At 41.3% G+C, this 27,008-nt stretch overlaps 1 protein-coding gene across 1 annotated transcript in view; it reads left to right on the forward strand.

Moving 5' to 3' along the window:
* KAT7 (lysine acetyltransferase 7) overlaps positions 1-14,463 on the forward strand; it is a 27,655-nt gene extending 13,192 nt beyond the window's left edge. Inside the window, exons 10-15 of the mRNA XM_063300853.1 lie at positions 129-218; positions 1,649-1,789; positions 4,264-4,357; positions 7,590-7,736; positions 8,695-8,801; positions 11,033-14,463. Coding sequence (XP_063156923.1) covers positions 129-218; positions 1,649-1,789; positions 4,264-4,357; positions 7,590-7,736; positions 8,695-8,801; positions 11,033-11,134 — 681 coding nt within the window. The 3' untranslated portion in view covers positions 11,135-14,463. The remainder of the gene's footprint in view (positions 1-128; positions 219-1,648; positions 1,790-4,263; positions 4,358-7,589; positions 7,737-8,694; positions 8,802-11,032) is intronic.
* Positions 14,464-27,008: the final 12,545 nt, after the last annotated feature.

Genomic DNA, 27,008 nt, shown 5'->3' on the forward strand with positions numbered 1-27,008 from the left:
ACCATAATTTTGTTTTCTGAATAGAATAGGCCTCAGTGCTTCTGAGTCCAAGGCAAATATTTTTTTCTCTCAGGTGTTGTATTTAAAAACCAATCGTCACAGTAACGCTTGTCGATCACTCTCCATAGGCAAAATGTGTCTGGAAGCATCCTCCAGGGGATGAAATCTACCGGAAAGGCTCAATCTCCGTATTTGAAGTAGATGGGAAAAAGAACAAGGTAACTCTATGTATATGGAATGGATTTCTGGGAGGAAGAGAGCTTGTGCCTTTTGTGGGCCATTTGTGGGCCATATAGGTGGCTTTGCTGGAAATTTTTCATCGCTGTTGCTTATCAGCCTAAAACAGGGAAGACATTTAAACAGGTTTTGCATCCTAAACCTGGTGTCTTCCCAGTATGTTGGCTGCTACTTCCATCTTTCTCATTCAACATTGGTCTTGCTGATTGGGTGAAGAAGTCAACAAATCTAGAAGATGCCAGGTTGTGATGTGGCCCAGGACAAACTTCTTTCTGGTACTGCTGTCTTGACTCTTTTATAAAGAGTAGGTTAGTTCCAAAATGTTTTGCTTTCAGGGTGTGGGTTCAGAGAAATATATTTTAGGGAAAGAAGGAAGGGAGAAACTCAAATTATATGGAGAAGAGGGAGGATGTTTATTTCAGTTGTTCTTAGATACCAGCTCAGACAGTCCCTTTCCTTGACTAGGTTGGAAACACCCCTCATAGACTACTTCAGTGTTTTTTTGGTAGTTCTACGGACTCCAGGACATCACTCCCAGCTACAGTCTTCTTATCAAGGAATCTCCCTGTTTTCTGCTGTAAAAACTTTATGACCATTCCATAAAGTTTAGGTTTATTGGTGGCATAGTATGAGATGGCAGAGCCATGACATGAGAAAATAGGTCCTAACTTTAGACTGGGGTGAAGGAACTATTCATTTTGAGCGCTTCCCTATGTAAATATTGCAAATGCTGCAATATTTGGTGCAAATGTGGTATTGAACTGTCTCAGTAGGAAAGGATTGGTCTAGGATGCATCTGTCTGATGAAGATGTTTCATAACTAATAGGAGTTCTTAATTGGAGAAGTATTCAGAAAAGCACTTTTCTCACCTGGGTGAGGTGATAAAATCATTTTCACAATCTCTCACGCTACTGTGCTGTCCATAAAGGTCTGGAGCAGAATGAGACAGGTAAATAGGATGATGGCAGTCCTGGATTGTACCAATTCATTGGAGTCACGTTCTTGTTTACTGCTTTGAAGGGATGGCAGTGCTTTGGATTCAAAGCTAAAAAGGTACTTCAGGCATTTGGGGACACTCACCTAACATCGGTGCAAATCCTTAAATTACCTACATCTTTTTCCAGGGCTGTGCAGCTGCTCTCTGCAGCTACAGCACAATCCTGGGAAAATACACGTTTGGAACTGCTACTCACCAAATATTGACCAAATGGGGATTTTATCTCAGTGTTGATTTAGCTGAAACAATCTGCATTGGAATACTAAGATAGCTCAACCTTTTGGCTATCTGTAGATTTTTCGGTTCGGTTTGTAGGGGCTCTATCTTGTGATAGCTGCTGGGGGGGTAGATCACCTCCTGCTAATCAGTCTTGTATGGTATTAGTATCTTGATGCTCTTTCTGATTTTTCCAGATATATTGCCAAAACTTGTGCCTTCTGGCAAAGCTCTTCTTGGACCATAAGACTCTGTATTACGATGTTGAACCATTTCTTTTCTACGTCATGACAGAAGCTGATAACACAGGCTGCCACCTAATAGGCTATTTTTCAAAGGTCAGTAAGAACTACATGGGATCTGTTCCACCAGTAGGGCTTTGTGTAACAAAGCAGTGTGATGGAGGCTGGGCTGTCGCAGCTTAACATCTGGAAACAAGGCAGCACAGATGTAGGGTGCTTGCTAAAGGAAAATTTGGTTCAAGCTAGGATTGAAATTTCCAGAATATTGGTGCAATTGGGGGAGAGAGGGGTATAGAATTTTTTAGATGTAGAGTCACTTTCATTACATTATAAAATTTATTATGTGTAACTTGGTTTGCTTAAGAAAATATATTTATGTAAAATGGAAAAGTAATTTATTTAGACAGTGATAAATATATTAATTAAATTTACTTGAAAATGTTTAATGTTTGTTACAAATGGAGCGCTACTGAACTATAAAGGATGTAGCTTCTCTTCATTTGTATTTGTTCATTGTTCTGCCTGCCTGCTACTCCTAATGTTGAAAACAAAGTGACAACAACAGTGTTATAAAACAAAAAAGGATATTCAGGCTTTTATCCTCCACTCTGTCAAATAGAAGATGTGGAGCAAAAACCAAGCCTTAAAACACATATTTTACCACATGAAATGCTACCTAATCAATAGTTTCCCCTTCTTTTGATCCTTTTAAACTAATCAGACAAGCTTTATCCTTTTACATGTTAATTTATTTCTTGATTTTTGTCTGTTTCTAAACATAGACCAGTTTCTTCCCTATCTGATCTTTTTAATGTATCATTGAAAATGTACAGCTATTAGGAAATATTTCAGAAATTCCAGTTTTGGAAACAAACTAACTGAAGGCCTAGTGATAACATTTGAGGAAAAAACTTCCTGGGCTTTCACGTCCTAGTTTAGACAAACCTGGTATTGAAAGAAAAATCCAGGGAATAATGGCTTTGGAGTTCATGTGATTTAGGCTCATTTACATATGTAGCTTTGATGGTAGACTTAAATGATTTTTTAATACGTATGATGCTCTCAGTTCCATATACAAGCACATGTAGAAATTCCTTTTTTTTAAACAAATGATTTACAGTTTTGGCTACACATTAACTCTTAACTAATTAGGACTTCAAATATATTCTTGCTTGTGTGGCAGGGACCACCACCTGCAAACAAAAGTTTAGCACATAAGCTTGTCAAAGCTATTTCCTAAACTAACAGTGTCTGGCTATCTTCTGAGCTTTCTTGAAAGGTCTAGATCATCCTTTCCCAACCTGTGCGTGCTTTAGATTAATGGACTTTAACCCCCAGAATTATCAGCAACAACTATATTAGCATCAAGGGGACCAGGTTGGGATAAACTGCTCTGAGAAAGAGTGGCTTGCTCCTTGGTCTGTTTATCTAGAGTTGGCTTATCATAAGTTTCATAGATTTTCCTCTGAACTTTTATGTAAGAAAGATACAGTATCTGGCAGGCTGACCCTTAAAGAGTGAGTTAATCTACTCTGACAAATATACCAGCTAAATCTTAATCCTGGGTTGTTGATTGAGGAGTATTGACATTCTTAGAATGGCATGAAGAACAAGTAAAATACTTGTATGTAATGGGAAGGCAAACTGTAGGATGTGCCGAATATCTATCAGTCATTATTTTATTCCTAATTTCTAGATATGTTTTCTGAATTGATCAATGCAATGTAAGTGGGCCAGCCTGAATTTTCTCCTGGTTTGGTGATGGGAGGTCATTTTCCAGAATGGTGATTCAGGATTTGGATTTCATGTAAGACAAAAATTGTGCAAGTTGATTGTTAAAATTCCAGCACTTTTAAATGTTGCTTTGCACATCTTTTTATTGACATTATGTATAATACCCATTCTTGCCTAGTTGGTTACACTAAATTAATTTTCAACTTACACAAAAAAATGAACTGTGTGCTTCTGGTTCTCAGTTTCTATGGATTTTGGAAACCTCATACCACTAGTTTTAATTGTTGGGACAACCTGCCACTCTCCTGATACATATCTCCCTCTACCTGCCATCTAGATCAGAAGCTATAGGTATGCTTCCTAGAGACATGGCCCAGTGATATAATATGGAGAAGGCATTGCCATCAAGCCCACCAGTGAATGTACTGATGCTAAATAGATGCAGCCAAGGGAATCACTGGTAAAACCTACTGAACTAAGGACAAAATGGTCGATTAAGAAACTGGATGTTCAGAATTCCAAAGCCTTCTGAAAGTAAGGATAGGATATTTTGGAGAGTGGCTATTCAAGCCAAACAAAGAAAAATTTGATTTGTCTCTCTATGAGCTGAGGTTCAGAAAACATTATTTGGCATACCAAGACAGAATGGAGGTGAGTATCTCATAACGATAGGCCTAATGGCTCTTGGGTAGACAGAACAGATATGCTTCACTGGCAATGACTTGTTTTGTTCAGCCACCTTGTTTTGCTCAGGTTTGAGCCAGTATGTTATTAACTATATTTTAGTGTAATTCTTACGAAACGTGAGCCTGAAGTACTATCTTGTTCAATTTCAGGAGAAGAACTCATTTCTCAACTATAACGTTTCTTGCATACTGACAATGCCTCAGTACATGAGGCAGGGTTATGGCAAAATGCTTATAGATTTCAGTAAGTATATTTATTTATATATGTGTTGCCAGCAGATAAAAATTTTATTTATTTATTTATTTATCTATCTATCTATCTATTTAATTTATCCCCGCCCATCTCCTCCCATCGGGGGACTCTGGGCGGTTTACAACAATTGATTAAAAACCATAAATCATAAATACACAGAATAAAATACAGCGATAAATAATATAAATAGAGGTAAAAATAAAGAATCTAAGTGGTGAAGAATCTAAAACAGTCCAAGTGTGGGAGGAGTGGTCTATAGCAACCATCCCCATGTAGATCTATTCCCCTCTCCACCCCAAGTGAGGCGGCAGAACCAGGTCTTCAGACTCTGCCGAAAGGCCAGGAGCGATGGGGCCAATCTCACCTCCGGGGGCAGCATGTTCCACAGGGCAGGAGCTACTGCAGAGAAGGCCCGCTTCCTGGACCTCCCAGATGAAATTCTCTTACAGACGGGGTCCGCAGCATGCCCTCTCTGCACGATCGGGTGGGATGGGTTGATGTAATGGGGAAGAGGCGGTCCCTCAGGTAACCTGGCCCCATGCCATGTAGGGCTTTAAAGGTGATAACCAACACCTTGAATTGGACCCGGAAGCAAACTGGTACCCAATGCAGCTCGCGCAGCAATGGTGTTACATGTGCCCTTCTAGGGGCACCAAAAACAGCTCACGCAGCTGCATTCTGGACCAGCTGGAGCTTCCAGATACTTTTCAAGGGTAGCCATTGCAATAGTCTATATGAGAGATAACAAGGGTATGAGTGACTGTTCGAAGGGCCTCCTGGTCCAGGAAGGGGTGTAACTGGTGCACAGCACGTAGCTGCACAAAGGCTCTCCTGGCCACGGCTGCCACCTGCTCTTCGAGCAGGAGCCGTGAGTCCAGGAGGACCCCCAAGTTACGCACCGGGTCTGTCTGGGGCAGTGCAACCCCATCCAGAACCAGAGATATTAATGTTCCGGATACAGAAGAACCATTAACCCACAGCCACTCGGTCTTACCAGGGTTCAGTTGAAGCCTGTTGTTCCCCATCCAGGCTCCCACAGCCCCCAGACACTCGGAGAGGGTAGTCACGGCATCACTTACTTCACCCGGGATGGAGATATACAATTGAGTATCATCAGCATACTGATGATACCTCATCCATCATGGTGATGGATGATCTTGCCCAGCAGTTTCATGTAGATGTTAAAAAGGAGAGGGGAGAGTACTGATCCCTGTGGCACCCCACAAAGAAGGGGCCGTGAGGCCGATCTCTCCTCCCCTATCAACACCGACTGGGATCGGCCCTGGAAGAAGGAGGTGAACCAGCGTAAGACTACACTACCCACCCCCAACTCCCTGAGCCGCCTCAAAAGGATACCATGGTCGATGGTATCGAAGGCCGTTGAGAGATCAAGGAGAGCGAGGATGGATAATAGTAGCCAATAACAACTAATAATAAACATACAGGTATCCTCGACCTACCACCATTTGTTCAGCGACCGTTTGAAGTTACAACAGCGCTGAACAAATGGCAGTTACGACTGGTCCTTGGAGTTCCGGCCGTCCCAGCACCCCTGCAGTCATGTGATCGTGATCTGGGCGCTTGGCAACCCATTTGCATTATGACCAGTTGCCAAGTGCCCCATGATCACGTGATCACCATTTGCAACCTTCTCTGCCAGCTTCCCCAGAAAGTCAACAGGGAAGCCAGCAGGGAAGGTCACAAGTCTCTGGGGTAAGTCTACTCCACCCGTGCACCCTCCCCCAGCCCCTCTGCGTTTGCAGCACACCAGCCACTCGTGCACCCTCTTCAAACAGCACAGTGCCTCTCATGCACCTCCTTGCACCCTTCGCAGTCCGCATGGCACCTCTTGCACAACCCTTTGCACCCTCATGCACCTTCCAGACCTGCGCGGTGCCTCTCGCACACCCTCCTCGATCCTCCCCTGTGCACCGCCTCACTCCCTCCCCCACCCAGCAGCAGCCACTTACCTGCCTACTGGCCTGGGACTTACAACTTCCTGCCAGCTTCCCCACTGACTTTGGTTGTGCAAAGCCGGCAGGAAGTTGCCTCACCTCACGACTGTGGGATTCGGTTAACAATGGCAACTGGGACTACAGGGATTGCTGTCACTAAACGATGCGGTTGCACTTTATGACCACATCCCTTAGTGACAGAAATTCTAGTCCCAATTGCCGTCATAAGTCCAGGACTGCCTGCAATTAAGAATTATTTCAAAACTGGAACATGTTTCTTTTTTATATACTTTTTTTATAATGTAGCAAAGTCTTGCTTCCAAGCTTCTAAATGATAGGACAGTGCACAAAATGGAAAAATTTGTTTCAAGCCCAGAACTAAACAGCTCCACTTAAAATACTCCGTTGGAACCTTTCATGTTGGTTCCATTTCCATGGAGCTGAACTCAAAATGGCTTCAGGATTTTGGCCATGAGCTCCTTGTTCCCTTGTTTTTCACTTGAACACTGCAAGACTAAGTGGGTGGCAGTCCATGCTGCCTGCTACCAGGAAGCCAATGAGATTTGAAAAACATTTTTGAAATCTTTTTTTTAACCATCTGTAAGATAAAGTGGAAGTAATGTCAGATTGAATCAGATCTCAGCAGAGACACTTGGTCTTTGGTTACTTAAATAAATCCCCTGAGCTATTCAGCCAAAACAGAAGATATAGGCATTTAATGGCTCATATTAGACATTGTAGGAGGAAGTTGTGTTAATCTGTGATAGCCGAAACCTTCTCTGCCAGCTTCCCCAGAAAGTCAGTGGGGAGGAGGAGTCTGGTAGCACCTTTTCTAACTAACAAAATTTATTAAAGGGCATAAGCTTTCATGAGCTACAGCTACATCGGTTGCATACTTATGCCTTTTAATACAATTTGTTAGTCTGAAAAGGTGCTACCAGACTCTTGATTTTTAATTGTTCATACATTTTTTTTCCACTAGCACCAGTTAACACTTAGTGGGTAATTAATACTTTCTCCTGCCATTTTTGAACTCAGAATATTCTAAGCTCTAAACATTTTGTGCATCCCTGGCATTTTATCTACATTTATTTCATATGAGTACTAAATCCAAGAAATGAACACCCCTTGGGGATGTTTGCCCACCACAGAGTATATGAGCTCTCCAATGATGGTGGGCTTATGGAGCCATGTATGAAACTGGTGGAAACAGTCTAGAAATATCTTTAATACCAAAGTGCAAAAGAGTATGTGTGCTCCCTAAACAGGCTATTTACTCTCCAAAGTGGAAGAGAAAGTTGGCTCTCCAGAAAGGCCCCTCTCAGACTTGGGACTTATTAGCTACCGTAGTTACTGGAAGGAGGTTCTTCTCCGTTATCTGCATAATTTCCAAGGCAAAGAAATCTCCATCAAAGGTGGGTTCTACTTTTCTCCATCTCTCTTTCCTTAAATTCTACTCTCACTTCACTGTGGACAACTGCTAACTCACTTGGAGCAATTTTTCTCAATTTGATAGAAAATGGGGGCTTTTTAAAATACCTCCAGAGTCTAAATCTGGTTTGTACAGCTCATTTTTCTCACCTTTGTACTCCCTATTCCATACTCCTGCCAAGAATGTCTTATTCACCAAATTAAAAAAAGGAGGTATTTTAAAATGTATAAAATGTAAGAATCTGTTGGGGAATAGGTCAAGGTGTCCAGAGATTAAAAAGTCTGATAATCTCTCATTTATCTTTCATAGCTGCTTTTCCCCAGATGCTTTTTTCCCATTCCTAATCCTTAATCTTCCGTATGCTTGTCCTTCCCTTGGAGCATGTCAATGAATTCCAAAGTTTTCAAATAATCTGGAATCTCACTGGAGAATAAATAAATGCAGCTAATACACAAATGTTTTGAAACAATTCAAGCCCTGTTACTCCAACCTATTTTTCTTCCTGAAGGAGGAGAAAAAGACTTGATCTTATCATGCCTCCAAAGAATAGAAGCTTAAAATTTCCCTCTCTGTCCTGTCTTCTAGTACCAGAGAAGACATGGTATCTTGTAACTGCTGAATTTGAATTTGTTTGATTCTGTTTTTGTGGCTCATCCAGATGGGCAAGGAGTTGTGCAAGACAGTGAATCCTGGACTGGAGAAAATCACATCCAGTCTTTTGCCCTTTCCTCTGAAGGGCATGCTTTCAGTCTACCTTTGTGTTTATAAGTTCTGAGAGTAGTAAATTCTGTGCTTTTACAAAGCCATGGGAACTTTCTCCTCCTGACTTCCAGTCTTTGTGTGACTGGGCAGGAAACAGGGCAATTTTTCAGTAGATCATCCCATCTTTGTTTCATTACAACCCCTCTATTATAATAGACACTTGTATCTCTTTATTCCAGAGATCAGCCAAGAGACAGCTGTCAATCCTGTCGACATCGTTAGCACTCTGCAAGCCCTTCAGATGCTCAAGTACTGGAAAGGCAAACACCTGGTCCTAAAAAGACAGGTAAGAGTTTCCCTTGCAGCTCTGTATTTTTGTCTGGGATGTTCATGTGTATGTTCTGAATTGGGGGTGGGTGGGATTGCTGTCTTGCCCTAGCTCTGCTGCATTGGGAAGCAGGAGTCTGTATTCATTACCTCAGCACAGAAATCTCTTGCTGGGCTCTTTTCAGAGTTGTATGAATCTGAATTGGAAATAGCTGTCTGAATCTGAATTGGAATCTATATCTGGAGAGCTACAGAGCTTTCACTCCATCCTCACTGTAAACATTCTGTAGAGCAGCCTTTCTCAATGTTTTGATCCTGGAGGAACCCTTGAAATATTTTACAGGCTTCTGGGAACCCCTGCACATTCAGGCTCAAAGATAGGCCAGAAGTTACAAATCATTATATTTGTTTCATGTGTAGGCCTGCATATATGCGTTAACAGTGCTCTTAAACTGAAAGAATGAAATTTACCTCTTTAATATGAAGTTGCCCAAATTTAAAATAATTTTTAAAATAAATTGTGATCTCCCAGGGAACCCTAGTGACCTCTCGTGGACCCCTAGGGTGCCACGGAACCCTGGTTGAGCAGCCCTGCTATAGAGCAAAGCCAGTTGGTTGTAGGATTTCTGGATGGCTGTGGAAAACAATATTTACATAGCATCCCTGTTTCTGTTTTGATCCCTTAAATTTTTCTCCTCCTATGCTTGTGCTGATAGCTACTGGTTCTAGTTGTTACGTTTGTTTAAAAAACCGATATACATTAGAAAACAAGAATATAGGACATCTGAATAGAAGAGCCATGACACTACAAATGGAAAACTGAAATACAGATAGTTCCAAGTGAAGCAGGATGCTTCATTTAAGACAGGGTATATTCTTTCTTAGGCTGAGAGTTGCCCTTGGCCTTTGAATGGCATGTTGGGGACCAAATTCCAAAGAGAATGCAGGACTAAGATAAATTGGATCTTATTTAAAAAGTCATTATCTCCTGTTAATAACTTCATGTGTGCAGCTAATGAATGGTACAGAGCAATCCTATAAGAAAGTAAGTCTCATTGTGTTCAGTAATACTAATGACTGCAACATTAATTGGCTAGCACACAGTCTAAACCAAGAGAGCAGAAGATAAATCTTGTTTTACTGTTAGATCTCTGGGTGATTTGAAAGAATTGCTCAGGCTTCTGAGTCACGGAGTCTAATAATAGCAACCCTCCCATCACACTGAGGAACTTAAAAAAAAAAGTATACCAGAAAGGAATTTGTGCATGGAAGAGCTGTGAGCTTTGTTCAGTTCTGGTGCTCAGAACAAATTCTTGAGTTATAAAATCTTAAAAGTATATACGATTTTTGTACAAGGGTCCTGGTGGTGGATGTTTGAGTTCTGATTTAAAAAAAGAAAAAGTGGCTCTCACTCTGTCTAAGGCATCCTGACTTAACAAAATGATCATTTCACCAAATCTGTGCTGACTGTGGGTCTTTTTGTAGATATACAGTGAACAGAAGAACTGAATTATGACAAAATCAATACAAGTGAACACACTGTTTTCTAAAGCTTTCCTTTATTATTTTTTTCTTTTTCCTTTCCTTTTCCTTTTTCCACATTTAAGTTATTATAGCCTCACTCTCTAAAACAGGAAGCCTGAAATACTGTGGTATCAAATTTCTACCTGTAGAAAAAATACAGGAAAATAGGACTGTTCTGAATTTAATCAGTGAGGGGCCATTTTTAGACCTACGCATAGAAGTTCTTAGTTAAGAAAGCAGGATTGTTAAATTTTGTGACATAAAACGATGCATGTATTTATTTAAGTAAATAGGCCACTTTAATCACAGATGACTCTAAGCAGCATTCACTTACCAGTACCATAACAAAAGATTAAAGCAGTAAAAAGTCACCACATAAACCAATACAAACAATATTAATAGTGGTAACCCTCATATTCATCACACTGGGGAATGGTGCCGTCAGTAACAAGCAATCACCTACCACAGGGTGAGAATCCACCATTCTCACAGTACCCAAAGCTTTTCCAACTACCCAGGTCTTCAAGGCTTTCTTAAACATCAGCAAGGTTGGAGCTGATCTGACCTCAGGTGGAGCACTGTACCAAAGGAGAGGGGCAGTAACAAAACTGTTTTACCTTTCCTAGCTTAACATTTCTGCCAGTGCTAGTTACAGCTCTGTCTTCTGTAGATAAATTTTCCCAAGCTTTTGACCTGCGTCTCTCTTTTTCTCCTCTCTCTTCTCAGGATCTTATTGATGAATGGATAGCCAAAGAGGCCAAAAGGTCCAACAGCAATAAAATCATGGATCCCAGCTGTTTGAAATGGACCCCACCCAAGGGCACTTAATTAACCAGTCTCTCCAAGAAGTGTGAACACCCCACTCATGTGCTGCCACCATTACCACTGTGGGTACTTTTTCTTTTCCCAGCACTAGAAACATCCTTTCAGATCTTGGACATGTGATTGCTCTTGGTACCAGCTCCCCCTTTTCAGATGTACCTGCGGTGTTTCTCTCTCTTTTTTTAGAACCTTTTTGACCAGACACCTTGTCCATGAGGCAAGATTGAAAAGATCAGAGAGTTCTGGACAATATTAATGTGGCCTCAATAAGTTGCAGTAAGATTTACTTGCTCCTCCATCAACTATATGCTCCTAGCATACAAACTTGGGTTGCTTCTCACATTTTTAGTTTTATAACTTGCTGCTTCTGTTGTAGCCCTCTGAGTTGTAGTCCACCTGTGCAATACAGAGGGATTGCAAATGTGGTGGAAAGGATCATATTGCTTCATCTTACAGTTGTGGGGTGCGGGGGCAGAGAAAGATCAATTTTAAATTTCTCTGTTAAAACAAAGGAAAGCTAGTGGGGTCAGGGACAAAGGTTCTCATCAGTCCCGTTTCTGTACTGGTTTTCATCTGCACGTTTTTAATAGATAAGAGAGCATTGAAAAAACAACAATCCTCTGCCTGTCTCCTGAAATGCTCCAGTCCATTCTATTCACCCTATACTTCCCTGTCATTCTGCTGCATGTTTATATACAGTCTAAATGTAGGTCCCTGAGACTATTTCCCTACCACATGGTGATGAGGTACAAGTAGGAAATGATCCAATGCTTCCTGGAATCCTGAATTGCTTCTGGATGAGCAAATTTCTCACATTTATTTGCAGAACTTAGAACTTCTTTGATCCAGGCACTTGTGTATGCCAACATTCTCCCCACAACACTTTTCCCTCTTCAGTCCACCATAGGAGCAGATGGGTAAAGAAGTCTCTAAAGTGGCTTTGATTTCTGAGAATGGTAATGGTGTTTATAATTCTGGACACAGGGTATCAGAAGCAATGAGTCAGCCCTCTGTGAACTGGCTGATGGATTTTGTAGCCAGAACAGCCAGGTCCCTGAGGGAGAGGTGTCGGGCGGGAAAGATACCACATTACCTGGTCTTGGTTGCATGCCTGAGTGGGAAGAAAGATGCCATTACTCATTCTGTTGTAATTTTGGTGACCCTGATGGCAGCTTTTGAACAGGCTCTGACTGCCAGTACACTTCAAGAGTCAATTAAATTAACTTTGTGGGAAAGAAGATTGCAAGATCAACATTCTAGCCTTGGCATGGCATCATGTTACTAATTTGGCATACCTCATCCTTTTGGATTTGCTGCTTCAAGGAAGCTATGCTTGGAGTCCAAGGAATATGCATAGGAAAATAGCAGAATCCATCGGCTTGGTGGGGGGGCACTGCTCCTTTTGCCAAATTGTTCATGTGCAATAGATTGCTATGTACATTTGGCAGCTTTCTAATTTATTACTCAATTTGTGAAGCTGCTGGATCTGCTGGTGCCAGGCCTTGGGACAATTTGTTGCAGCTGACTGAATGTAGTCTTCATGATGGCTTGTGTTTTTTGGCCATACATTGGAAATTTACTGTTTTTCCCTGCCAGTGAAACTATCTTGGTCCAATAACTTCCTTGTTCCTTTTTCAAGGAGTATATAAGGAGTTCAACAGCTTCAGCTATGCTGTTCCATACATGAATGTTGAAAGCTGGCTCGGAAACCATTGAAGGCAGGTGGACAGTTGTGGGCATTTTAAAAATAATGGTTTGTTGTTTTGCAAAAGAAAAGAAATATCCACTATACAAGGTTTCCCAAAGATACATTTTTAATCTCATTTTAAGATTTGGTACCTGGATGTTTGTCATAAGATGACTCCAGCCTTTGGAAACTGAAAAATTAAAAATAAAACTTCAAAAACAGCTGTGGTAGGCTCCCAGCATCAGTTCCATAGTAACTGTGCCCCTTTTCAAGGAGAGTGCATTCATCTTTTAAATAAAGTCTGAATTACAGGGAGTCCTCTGCCAGTAATAGGCAATGCCTACTTATAACGGATGGGAGAGATGGGAGAGGAGAGAAAGCATTTTGTCTGATGAATGGAGATTTGTAAGCAGTCTGTTAAGATGAAAACTCTTGACCGTTGTAAGTCAGGTGATATAAGTGTCTTAATTTGCCCATCTCTAAAACCTCAATCTTCCTAAGTACAAAAAGAAGAAGAGGAAAACTCTGGCCAGTCTGCTGCACTATTAGCTACTGGTTCCACTTTTGTATAGGTGGCAATATATGCATAATGAATTGGACTTCTGACAGTCTGTGGAAGGCATCTCTCCCTTTTGCATGCTCTATTGGTGTGAAGTTAATGTCTTCGAAAACATTCAGCTGCTGGACTGTGTCTCTGCACTCTCTGTGCTGTATTTGGTTGCTCTACTGGCCAACCTTTTGGCCACAGTTGTGCATGATATATACAGTAATATCCCAGTATTTGAGATGGGAACCTACTCCCCTAAATGCTGAGGTGGCGTTGCACAAAGCGGTTAGGAGCCCACCAGTGTTCAAATCATGAGTCACAGAGTAACCTGGGACTGGGAATACACTTACATGCAGCAGATCAAAGAGGCCACAATGGAGACTGAAGGATGGCCATGTGCACCCCAGCTTGCTCTCTAGACCTTTACATCTTGGGCTTGATCTTAAGATAGCTTCCTGTCCTTAGACAATGACTTTTTTTCTTCCTGACATGGTGGATCATGCAAAGAGACAGTATGTTTTATCTGTTTGGGGGCTGCAGAATAATGGGCTGGTGCATTCTGCACTCTAACTGCAATTTTCACAAAAAGGAGGAGTGTAGTTTTTAATGGTAATGTTTGGTGCCATACTTCCCATGTACTTCACTCAGATGAAACATCCTGGAGATATAATTATCCATACGCTATGCCTTTGACTTCTGCCTGGTGTGCAATTGTCAACAGTAGACACCTGCATGACTCACAAGCTGTTTTCAGCTGGATATTTTTTTAAAAATATTGTCCTCTTGTCTCCCACCTTGAGAAAAAAATGGAAAGGCACTCCATCTCCACCCAGGATTCTTACCCAAGCGTTCCTGTTTGTTGGTTCTTGTGTTTGGTTTTGCCCTTTTATTGCCATCCTCAATCTGTCAGAGTTTCTATTTCTCTGCACATTTTCTGGCAGTTGTCCTCAGCTTCTAGATGATTGCAAATGATGGGGTAATGCTCTCTCTTGTGGCAATGGGAGGCTGGCTGTTCTTGTACAGAAGCAAAACTGTTTTCCTGGATATTAGAATATGCTACCAGTGTATCAACTTCTCAATAAAGCATGTTCTCTGCTCTCACTTTCTTCTTGTAAGTATTATTCTGAAAGGATTGCTTGGGATGTATTGACCTCTAAGCAAGATTTTCTAGGCAGTACTTTCCCTTGGAACCAGTGTAACCTGGGTGGATTAAGTCACCTTTTTTATCTGTTGTGCTTCTGTTGCATATTCTACATTGCACACCCAAGGGACCAAAAGGAAGACCAAATGGGAAGACTCGTTGCCTGGTTGTCAAGCACAGGGTTTGCATGTAGAAGTCTTGGGGTTCAAGCTCCTTGAAGTTCCAGTTGGAAAGATCATGAGGAAGTCAGAAGGTCCTCTCTAGTAATTTGCTGAATGAATCAGTTGTTGACCACCGGCTTAGCTCAGAGAATCCCTGGGCAATGCAGCTTGCTTTGATCCTTTAAGTGACTAAGAATCATTTTGTATGAGAGATTGATGGCAGGTGTCTCCACCCTTTTTCAGGTCAAAGAACGTGATTTGCCTTTGATGTGCCAGGAATGGGGTCAGGATTAAAACCAGATTAAATTGCTTCTTTGTACACTGCTCAGCATCAGTTGGGTTGGTTTGCCAGTATTGTAAATAAACAAGTTTTGGAGGAGCCTTGCTGTGCTAGAAATCATTCTAGCACTGTACTCCCAGTTGCCCTGTTTTTCTTTTTGTCTTCTGAAGAGAAAATTAAGACAGGCCCAAATCTTGGCAAGCATGTTTTATCCTAAGTTGTTACTTTACAAGGGAAGGGGAACCACATGACAGGAGGGCATCCAATATAATTCACAGCAAGTGGTCAGTAACAAGAAACAGGCACTGGAACATGTGTTGGGAGTGTGAAGATGAGAAGGACATGTATAAAGCAATGGATCCCTCTAAAAAGGATGCCCATATTAGAAGTAGCTGCTTGCTGGGCCTGTGTTGGTGTAGGCAGGGGAGGAGAGGGGAGGGCGATAAAAACCAGGGGTCAAAACTCAACGTTGGCCCACTGCTTTCTTGCACAAATAAAAAAGGGAAACATAACTTCATGCGATAATCACAAAAAGATTAATTGAATGTCCAATAAATGAATGTAGTCTAATAATCTTCAGCAAAGGATCGTTACCTTGTCGTGGTGCTGGAGCTTGAGCACCTCAATGATGCCATGAGCTAAACCGGGAAGGGCCACCCAAGACGGGAAGGTCATGACAGAGAGGTCAGACTAAATGCGATCCCTGGGGAAGGTGATGGCAACCCACCCCAGTATTCTTGCCGTGAAAACTAAATGGATCAGTACAACCAGAGATATGTCGGTATACCATCGGAAGATGAGACCCCCCATGTCGGAAAATGGTCAAAATGCTACTGGGGAGGAACAGAGGATGAGCTCAACTAGCCCCAGACGTGATGATGCAGCTAGCTCAAAGCCGAAAAGGACGGCTAGCGGCCGACAGTGCTGGTGGTGAACAGCGAATCCGATGTTCTAAGGATCAACACGCCATTGGAACCTGGAATGTAAGATCTATGAGCCAGGGCAAATTGGATGTGGTTATTGGTGAGATGTCAAGATTCAAGATAGACATTTTGGGCATCAGTGAACTGAAATGGACTGGAATGGGCCACTTCACATCAAATGACTACCAGATCTATTACTGTGGACAAGAGGACCACAGAAGAAATGGAGTAGCCTTCATAATTAATAGTAAAGTGGCTAAAGCAGTGCTTGGATACAATCCATAAAACGACAGAATGATCTCAGTTCGAATTCAGGGCAAGCCATCTAACATCACAGTGATCCAAATATACGCCCCAACCACAGATGCTGAAGAAGCTGAAGTAGAGCAGTTCTATGAGGATCTGCAGCACCTACTGGACAACACGCCTAAAAGAGATGTTATTTTCATCACGGGAGACTGGAATGCTAAGGTGGGCAGTCAAATGACACCTTGAATTACAGGTAAGCATGGCCTGGGAGAACAAAACGAAGCAGGACATAGGCTGATAGAATTTTGCCAAGACAACTCACTCTGCATAACAAACCCTCTCTTCCAACAACCTAAGAGACGGCTTTATACATGGACTTCACCAGATGGACAACACCGAAATCAGATTGACTACATCCTTTGCAGCCAAAGGTGGTGGACATCTGTACAGTCGGTAAAAACAAGACCTGGAGCTGACTGTAGTTCAGATCACGAACTTCTTATTGCACAATTTAGGATCAGACTAAAGAGATTAGGGAAGACCCACAGATCAGCTAGATATGAGCTCACTAATATTCCTAAGGAATATGCAGTGGAGGTGAAGAATAGATTTAAGGGACTGGACTTAGTAGATAGGGTCCCGGAAGAACTCTGGACAGAAGTTCGCAACATTGTTCAGGAGGCGGCAACAAAATACATCCCAAAGAAAGAGAAAACCAAGAAGGCAAAATGGCTGTCTGCTGAGACTCTAGAAGTAGCCCAAGAAAGAAGGAAAGCAAAAGGCAACAGTGATAAGGGGAGATATGCCCAATTAAATGCAAAATTCCAGAGGTTAGCCAGAAGAGATAAGGAATTATTTTTAAACAAGCAATGCGCGGAAGTGGAAGAAGACAATAGAATAGGAAGGACAAGAGACCTCTTCCAGAAAATTAGAAACATTGGAGGTAAATTCCAGGCAAAAATGGGTATGATCAAAAACAAAGATGGCAAGGACCTAACAGAAGAAGAAGAGATCAAGAAAAGGTGGCAAGAATATACAGAAGACCTGTATAGGAAGGATAACAATATCGGGGATAGCTTTGATGGTGTAGTCAGTGAGCTAGAGCCAGACATCCTGAAGAGTGAGGTTGAATGGGCCTTAAGAAGCATTGCTAATAACAAGGCAGCAGGAGACGACGGCATCCCAGCTGAACTGTTCAAAATCTTGCAAGATGATGCTGTCAAGGTAATGCATGCTATATGCCAGCAAATTTGGAAAACACAAGAATGGCCATCAGACTGGAAAAAATCAACTTATATCCCCATACCAAAAAAGGGAAACACTAAAGAATGTTCAAACTATCGAACAGTGGCACTCATTTCACATGCCAGTAAGGTAATGCTCAAGATCCTGCAAGGTAGACTTCAGCAATTCATGGAGCGAGAATTGCCAGATGTACAAGCTGGGTTTAGAAAAGGCAGAGGAACTAGGGACCAAATTGCCAATATCCACTGCATAATGGAAAAAGCCAGGGAGTTTCAGAAAAACATCTATTTCTGTTTTATTGACTATTCTAAAGCCTTTGACTGTGTGGACCATAACAAATTGTGGCAAGTTCTTAGTGGTATGGGGATACCAAGTCATCTTGTCTGCCTCCTGAAGAATCTGTATAACGACCAAGTAGCAACAGTAAGAACAGACCACGGAACAATGGACTGGTTTACGATTGGGAAAGGAGTACGGCAGGGCTGTATACTCTCACCCTACCTATTCAACTTGTACGCAGAACACATCATGCGACGAGCTGGGCTTGAGGAATCCAAGGCTGGAGTTAAAATCGCTGGAAGAAACATTAACAACCTCAGATATGCACTTTGATGGCTGAAAGCGAAGAGGAACTGAGGAGCCTTATGATGGTGAAAGAAGAAAGTGCGAAAGCTGGCTTGCAGCTAAACCTCAAAAAAACCAAGATTATGGCAACCAGCTTGATTGGTAACTGGCAAATAGAGGTAGAAAATGTAGAGGCAGTGACAGACTTTGTATTTCTAGGCACAAAGACTGCTGCAGACGCTGACTGCAGCCAGGAAATCAGAAGAGGTTTAGTCCTTGGGAGGAGAGCAATGACAAATCTCGATAAAATAGTTAAGAGCAGAGACATCACACTGACAACAAAGGTCCGCATCGTTAAAGCAATGGTGTTCGCCGTAGTAACATATGGCTGCGAGAGCTGGACCATAAGGAAGGCTGAGAGAAGGAAGTTCGATGCTTTTGAACTGTGGTGTTGGAGGAAAATTCTGAGAGTGCCTTGGACTGCAAGAAGGTCAAACCAGTCCATCCTCCAGGAAATAAAGCCAGACTGCTCACTTGAGGGAATGATATTAAAGGCAAAACCGAAATACTTTGGCCACATAATGAGAAGACAGGACACCCTGGAGAAGATGCTGATGCTAGGGAGAGTGGAAGGCAAAAGGAAGAGGGGCCGACCAAGGGCAAGATGGATGGATGATATTCTAGAGGTGACGGACTCGTCCCTGGGGGAGCTGGGGGTGTTGACGACCGACAGGAAGCTCTGGCGTGGGCTGGTCCATGAAGTCACGAAGAGTCGGAAGCGACTAAATGAATAAACAACAACAAAGTCTAATAATACATTACTAATTATATTTGTAATAGACACATACATGCTAAAGATATATAAGCAAACATAGTGCGAATATATACAAAAAATGAGGGATGAATGTTATCCATTCTTTTTTGTGATTAAAGTGTTACATAGAAATCACCTGCAAATTAAAAGCTAATGAAATGAAATCAAAGATTTATTATAGATCAGAGACCTGAATCTTAAAACAGGAATAGTTGGAATGCCTTCAGAGCCAATGAAAAAGTGTGTGCGTTACAGATTACTGGAATAATCAATGGTTTATTTTCAGTAACAGGATTCTTTCACATCATATCCACATATACTGTAGCCTTCTGCAGCCTTACACCTTTCCAAATGTATCAGGGCTGCAATTCTTTCCATGTGGCATGGCTAAATTCTGGGAATTACAGTTCCAACACATCTGTACAGTGTCTGATGGGGGAAAGTTAGTTGTTCCAGGTTTAGGCACAGCAAGATCATGGAGACAACCAACTTCTAAGGGAAGATACCCTTACCCTAATAATATACAGAGTCCTTGTGATCGTGTGAGATACAGAGATTCGATTAGTACCTCTGATTCCAGCTCAACACTAAGAAAAGCAGGATCTGCATCATTTTAAAAGATCGCTCTGTTGTGCTAATAATGGCATGGAGCCATTACTAAGGCAGCAGAACTGAGGACAATGTGCCAACAAAAGAAACTTACCCATCTCAAGCAACTTCCTCTTCCAGAGCCACACAAGGAAGGGATTTTTGCTTCACTCTCCCCCAGTACCCTTATTTATTTGCTTACCTCTCACATTTCCCTATCAAGCCATAGAACTGGTGATGTTTTAACCTCATGAACAAATTAGAAAAGCCCTGGATGCCTGTTCAGAGCTTCCTCCCAAAAAGTCCGTATCGTTTGAAAGGTGGAGAATTGAAAGGTGCCAAAAGGGGCAAGAACCTCTGAAATGAAGCCTTAGAAATGAAGCTGAGAAACACCTTGTCAGTCAAAATAGTTACACAGTTTTTGTTTTTATAATTTTTATTAAGAGTTTTAAAAATGAAGATAAAAACGAATACAAACTAATATAAACTAATATAAATAAGGAAGGGAAAAAAATCAGAGAGAAAGCTAAAAGTGCAAGAAAGGAAAAAAAGAAAAGGAAGTTAAAAAGGTGGCTTCCGATCTTCTTTACAGCAGTTATAAAGTACAATTATAAATTTACCTCTTTCTCTAAAGTTGCATCATGATGTCTCTCTTTCTATAATCTATCCTGTCCAACCATCAAAACCATAAATTATAGGTTCATTTTTTTCTCTTTTACGCAAGAAGTCTATAAGGGGTTTCCAGCCAGCATAAGCGTAGATACTGTCTTTTCTCTGATCAAAGAAGTCAGTTTGGCCATCTCAGCAAGTTCTATCATCTCCACCAACATTCTTCCGTTGTAGGTATCGCCGAATCTTTCCATCTTTGTGCGTACAATAATCGCGCTGTGGTTGCTGTATCATATACAAAAACAAAGTTCCATGATTTTTTTCCGACTGTCCCTCAGTCCCAAAGCAAAGACCTCTGGTCTCAATTGTATATGAACCTTTAAAATCCTCTGAATCAGTGTCTGCATTTGAATACAAAGAGTTCCGCACACGGTTTTTGGAAAAGGTATACTGTCAGTGCTGGGACTGAATTTCCCCTTCTACAAAAACAAGTTCCTAGTTTTCATGGAACAAGGTGTGATCAACTTCTGACCCAGCAAATGAAATCCACGTGCAGGGATTGATCATCACTGCACAATTGCCAATGTTGGTAGTGTAAAACACACCTACAGGCTCTCCCTATTCCGATTACCCCAAAGCTGGCTGCAATTTCTTCCTATTAGGCAGAGTTAAGTAGCGGGCACACAAGCTGCTATTCCTCTTTCAGCTTGCAGTTTTGTATCTATCTAGAAATGGTTCCTCATAAGAAGATCCACTGTATTTGATGCCCCACAAAGATTGTGTTGCCCTGAAGAGGAAAACACTGGCTGCTTAAGCATTTCATTATTCATACGCTAGAAGCACAGTTGATCCTAATAGAGCAGCTAACTATAATTTCATGGCTCTCTGGATCAAAGGCAAGGGATAGGAACTTTTCACCAGTATAGCATTCCACATGAAGCATTTTGTGTTACTCAAATCCATGCCTAATTCTGTGCCAATGGGTCTGTTCTGTTCCCCATGCAAAAATCAACATAGCCAGTGTTAAGATTGCTGGGAGTTAGACTTCTGCAGCATCTGGTGGGCTGTCAGATCCCCATTTTCATTGTACAGGTAGGCAACTTGCAGTTTGGGGGCCACATATGGCTTCCAAGTCCTTTTTTTCCTCCTTGGAGCCAGGGGGGTCTGTAGGCTATGGTTGAAACAATCAAGATGGTGGCTGCGATGATGGGATTGACACTCTGCCTGTCTTTTATCTGTAACTCACATAGTGTTGTGACACACATAAAAAGTAGAGCTTCAATTGCATGGTTGCAATCAACATCTTTTTTGATCATGTCCTGCAGATACCTCTGCTTGGAGCACTGTGTGTCCATAGTTGCTGAAAACTGAACATGAGGTTCCTGCCATTTTGAGATATGAGTCACATGAAAATTGAACTACAAACCTGAAATAAGCATTAGATTTGTGTAGATTTGAAAGGGGCAAGAGTATGCTTTCAAGCACACAGTAACATCTGTCAATAACTCCTTAAATCAAGCTATGTTGCTTAAGCAATTTGCATAGCCAACTATTCCACAAATCCTTTTTTCTGGGCAACTGGGCACCCAGTTTATACGAGATCAGTGAATAATTTGGAAAGGAGTATGTATTTGCTCCACACATTCTTCCGTACTATAATTTTATTGTTAGTTTTGGCTTGTGTGCTATGCAAATTCAGCTACTGTGGTTGGTAAATCACGGTTTAGTGTTGCATCAGTGACAGGACCATGCATGTACCATAAGTCATGGTTTATTTATGATTTATTGAATTTAGTATGTTGAATACATGCAACACACTAAAACATAAATCATGTTTACAAACTACATGGCTGAGATCACATCACACAATATGCCAAAATCAAAAAGAAATCACATTAAGGCTTAGTACAATGTGTACATTCAATCATGGCTTTTTCAGCAAACCATCATAGTTTAGCATAATATGTGAACTCATCTGTTGGTGTGTCTTTTTTTCTGCCTTCCTGTGTGTGTATGTAATATCTTTGTGTAGGAGGTATAAAAGCAGGAGCTTTGAACAGCCTTTGGTTTGGGAAGTTGCCTCCAAGGAGGTTAAAAATAGCTCCTGTGGGGAGCAGTTATTCTGGAGGAACATTTTGTTCTTTATTACTTTTTAAGTGTTAGGGTTTTTTTCTTCCTGTTTTCTTAACCTCTTGCTTTTTCAGTCTGCCTCTTTGGCATTGCTCAAAATTAACAACCCATCGATCTATTTGCATTGCTGCAGCTAAATTGGGTGCATTAGAAGTTTGTCAGGATGCACCTGGTTTTCAAAATACTTTGTCACAAATAAACATTTTCTTTAAGTCAGGATTTCTGTTAAACAAATGCTCATTGCAACAATGCCACCTTATGTTTCTTAGTGGCACTGATTCAAGTTTTAAAAAATTAGTTAATTTGAATCTTTTTTTAAAAAAAAAACCTCAAATATCTTGGAGTCTGATCTTCCTCTTTTATCCTATCTAGGAATTTTGGAGGGCTGCAGAATAACAGGATTCACCACCTTTCTTCTGCACCTGAGTGGATTCTCCTCCTTTCAAATATTGCAGTGACATGCTGCAAGGTGATATTACTGGAAAGTCCTAGATACAATTGGCCAACCCCATGCATTCTTTATTGGTCCTCCCACATGAATAGAGAATTCCAGGATACACCATTCCATTCCTCTTTTACCTTTCCAATTGTCCCCACAAATATTTTGTGACCACTGAACATGCTTAGTCCTCATTATGTTTGATGTAGTGATTAAGGCAGCAGGTAGAAACTGGGAGAGCTTGAGTTCTAGGCCCATCTTTGGCACAAAGCCAGCTGGGTGAACTAGGCCAGTCACTCTCAGCCCTAAGAAGCAGACAATGGCAAACCACTTCTGAAATCTTGCCAAGAAACTTCAGGGACTAGTCCAGGCAGTCACCAGAAGTCAACACTGACTTGAAAGCAGAATATATGTATTATGTTTAGGTTAGGTTCCAACCTTCCCTTTTGTTCCCAGTTTTTTTTTTCCTTAAATAAATTCTAAGGTGTTTTGGTCTTCTGCAGACCTCAAAGTTCCCTCAAGCCTGTTAATACTTCCAGGTTGTGTTTGCCAGTGACCTTTTGGCTACTTAAAAAGAATGGTTGGAGAAGTTACGTATGTTTAGTTTAGAGAAGAGAAGACCATGAGGAGAGATGGTATCTATCTTCAAGTATCTGAAGGGCTATCACATACAAGTTGAAGTAGACCAGTTCAATATGGTTCTGGAAGACGGGACAAGAAACATAATAAAGGTCAGGCCTCACCATACTGAATTTTCTAGGGGTGGGGGATATCAGTACCTTCCAGGGAGGGAAATTCCAACTGAGCAGTCAGTATTTCTGACAGTTTGCTTTTCCAAGTGATTTCAACAATAACTTTGGTACAGGGCTGAATCATAGAAAAGTCAGCCTGGGACATGGATATGGTTTGGTGATGCCTAGGCACATTCTTTGTTTAAAGAAATGGTCCATTAAGAATGAGGGGCGAGTGTATCTGTGACAGAATTCTCTTCCTATTTTGATGACTCATTTTATCTGGGAAATAGTCTTGAGGGAGGGACAGAAACAGTTGCAAGTGGAGCCTTAAATCAAAGGCTGATTTAATATGAATGTGACCAAGGGGTATTATCCCAGATCCATATGGTGAACATACATGCACATTACAGAGTGATGATCAGAGGAAGCCTGAGGATAGCGATTGATGTTTCTAGAGTTCCAGTATTTCACCCTGCTCATTGTAGTTTGAGACAAATAAAGCCAATCTCCAATCCGTTCCCAGAACTTCCCAAACAGCATGGCCATTGCTGAGAATTTTAAGAACTGAAACTTGTACTTCTGGAAGGATTACTGTTGGAAAACGCTGGACAACATACTATGGTCAAAGTTGCAAAATGTAGTACAATAAAATATTCAAAGACAGTCTTTCTATTATTTGGATGAAATAACAAGGAATCATGCTTGACTGATCCCTTTTGGGAGAGGATGCTATACAGAGATGTAAGCAGAGCTATCTGGACTCCAAAATAGACTACTCAGAGGAGGTACACCATTCTAACAATTGTCACCAGTTAAAGACCTAATGACTACAGACAAGGGAGCAGACCTGTTTTGGTGCCTGGGCTTGCAACTTCTTAGGAAGTGCAGCAAAGGGGACTTGGGATGCTCTTTTGATGCCAGAAGATTGTGTTAATATAAGGCAAGGCTACCAGATCTGGGCTACAAAAATCTGGATGTCCACTAGATGGCAGCAAAGGGTTAGATTTTTCAGTGACTCTTTGATACCATCTAGTGGTTGCTCTAGTCATCAGGACCTGAGGATTTCTACTGCACTTGTCTGCAGCCCCACTTCCACCAACTGCTGTGCCCCATTGTGCTGCCCTAGGCAAATGCCTAGGTTGCTCTATGGGCACACATTGGTCCTGCAGCAGTCCATTACCACGTTTGATTTCTTAAAAGATCAAAGATCCAGTTGGAGACACTATGTCTATGGTCTCCAAGGCAGCTGTCACCCCACCTTGAGTGTTTTTATGCCACTGATGTGCTGGATGTGAAGAATTCAGACAGAATTCCACCAGTGACTTATAACATCTTTCAGTGTCATCTAACCAAGCTGTCTTCAGGGAGGGAAACAGGAGCAAGGGACAAAACACGTGTTGTGATACGGTAATGCAAACTTATTTGCAAAAATGTATTTGCATTCAACATCGTGATGAAAGTATGAAAGGGTGGAGCCCCACCACAATATGCATTTTATTTATTTTATTATTTTATTATATATTTATTATTCAAATTTAGCCACCGCCCATCTCCCCCAAAAGAGGGACTCTGGGCGGTTATCATGTTATCATTGGCATAAGGAAGAGACTCCAATGCATCTAGCCATCATTGCACCAATATGAGAGTAATGAAGATGGCTTTTATATCACCTCAGTGACAGCTGGGTGATCTTGGAAGGTAAGAAAATAGCCTTAGACCTAATCTGAGCATTTGAATTAAGTAATTCTGGGAAAAGGAGGAAGGCATCAAGGAAGACTCTAGGATGCCACTGCATATAATGCAATTATGATCTTTCTCATTCAGAGGAGGATTGGTGTCAGATGCTGTTCATGACCTGTTACTCCAATAGCAGATGGCTCAGAAGGAAATTGGTTGCACACCAGCTTGTACTTGGGGAAGAAAGTCTAGCTTTGATTTGGAAAATGTCTCTTCTTTAATTAGATCTATTTCTTGTTGGGAGAGAAGACAGGAAGAAGGATACTGTATTTGATTGGAGGAAAGGATGTGAAAACCAGCCAAGGCAACTGGAAGCCTCCAAAGGAATGCAGGAAATGAGATTTTGGAAAACTCAGGCTACAGAGCAGGAATATTTTAAAACAAACACCAGACTGGTAATTTAAGTATACTTAAATGTGCCCAGTGTGCTTAAACGAATCAGGAGACTTAAAGGGGAAGCCCCACCCCACTGCCCAGAAAATCCCTTTGGATGGGGATCTGAAGCTTCTGAGGAATAATTTACTCTCGGGAATATTGGGGCTCACCAGGAGGATGCTGAGTCCTCAAACAAGATATCCTCAGACCTACATTATTGGAGAATCCTCTCCACATTTTAGGAAATGCCCATATCAACTAAGGTTCAGCCTTGTTGAATTTAAGCATAGAAAGACTCATTTAAAGAACCAATAGCATAGTATAATGCTCTCACACCATTCCACTGCAATGTATCATGTATAGTTTATCCTTAAAAACTGATTGGAAAGTTCATTTAGTGCAAAATATTGCAGCTAAATTATTAAGACTGCTTTCATGGATCGACACTGGTTACTGACCTTAATTCCAAGCATACTTCAGAGTTCTAGGTTTTAAAATGCTAATTTTCTAATATTATGCTTAGAGGATATTTCCCAGTGCCCCAAGCCTGCTGTCATCTTCTGGTGTGAAGTGGCTAGTAATTTTGAAGATGTGCCTTAGGAAGGCCCACCTTGAATTGACTCTAAGATCCTTTCAGTATCCAGTGAACGATTATACTTGCCTGCAGAATTTAACCTTTTCATTGTAGCTTTTCTAAAAAAATAAAATAAAAAAAATCCCTGAAGTTTTTTTTTCATGTTGAAGTTACTCTTGCACTGCTGTTTTTTTTTTTTTTTTTGAGAATTATGCTATTTTTGCTTTTAATCTGCAAGCAACTCTCAAAATTATGTGTATTACAAAAAAAGGGTACTGTATGTCTGATAATCGCCTTTGAATAGCTTACTCAGGTTAAGAGTGCCAGTGGAATTGTAGCCAAAAATGTGGCCACTGAGGAACAAGAGGGAAATGTGGTATTTGAAGTTCACAAAAATAAAAAAGAAGAAATTTTAAGGAAGTGTGTATGAATGAACTGACCCAGCTGAGTAGTGGTGGAAGGCAGTATCATAGCTGGAAAATGGAAATGCAATGAAGTTAGAAGGCAGAAGAGAGGTTTACCTTCCCTGGAGGACTCACCTGTCTAGCTGGCTTGGTGTATTACAATTTAGTAATAATTGTTATCAAACAAGGAAAGGCAAGATAGAAATTGTACTAATATATAAATAATATATACATTGGCTAATAAATCAACAGTGAACAACGGTTGAGAGAGGCCTCTGAGACAAGGCACATAGAACATTTTGTTGTTTTTGTTTACAACACAAAGTGTGGTTCTAACTTGAAGAACTGAGGGAATCATATAGAGCAGTGTGTCTCAGCCTTAGCAGCTTTAAGGTGTGTGGACTTCAACTCCCAGAATTCCCCAGCCAGCTTTGCTTTGCTGGCTGGGGAATTCTGAGAGTTGAAAGTCTACATACCTTAAGTTGCTAAGACTGAGAAACACTGGTATAGAGCAGTGTTTTTCAACCTCAGCAACTTTAAGATGTATGGACTTCAACTCCCAGAATTCCCCAGCCAGCATCTCCCCACCCCTACTCTATCCTGTCCGCAGCAGCATTAGCTACTGTTTTGTGGCGTAATGCTTCCTGAGGCAGCTGTTTTCATTTGGTTCAACAACATT

The sequence above is a fragment of the Candoia aspera genome, chromosome 4, assembly GCF_035149785.1.
Source record: "Candoia aspera isolate rCanAsp1 chromosome 4, rCanAsp1.hap2, whole genome shotgun sequence".
Taxonomy (NCBI): domain Eukaryota; kingdom Metazoa; phylum Chordata; class Lepidosauria; order Squamata; family Boidae; genus Candoia; species Candoia aspera.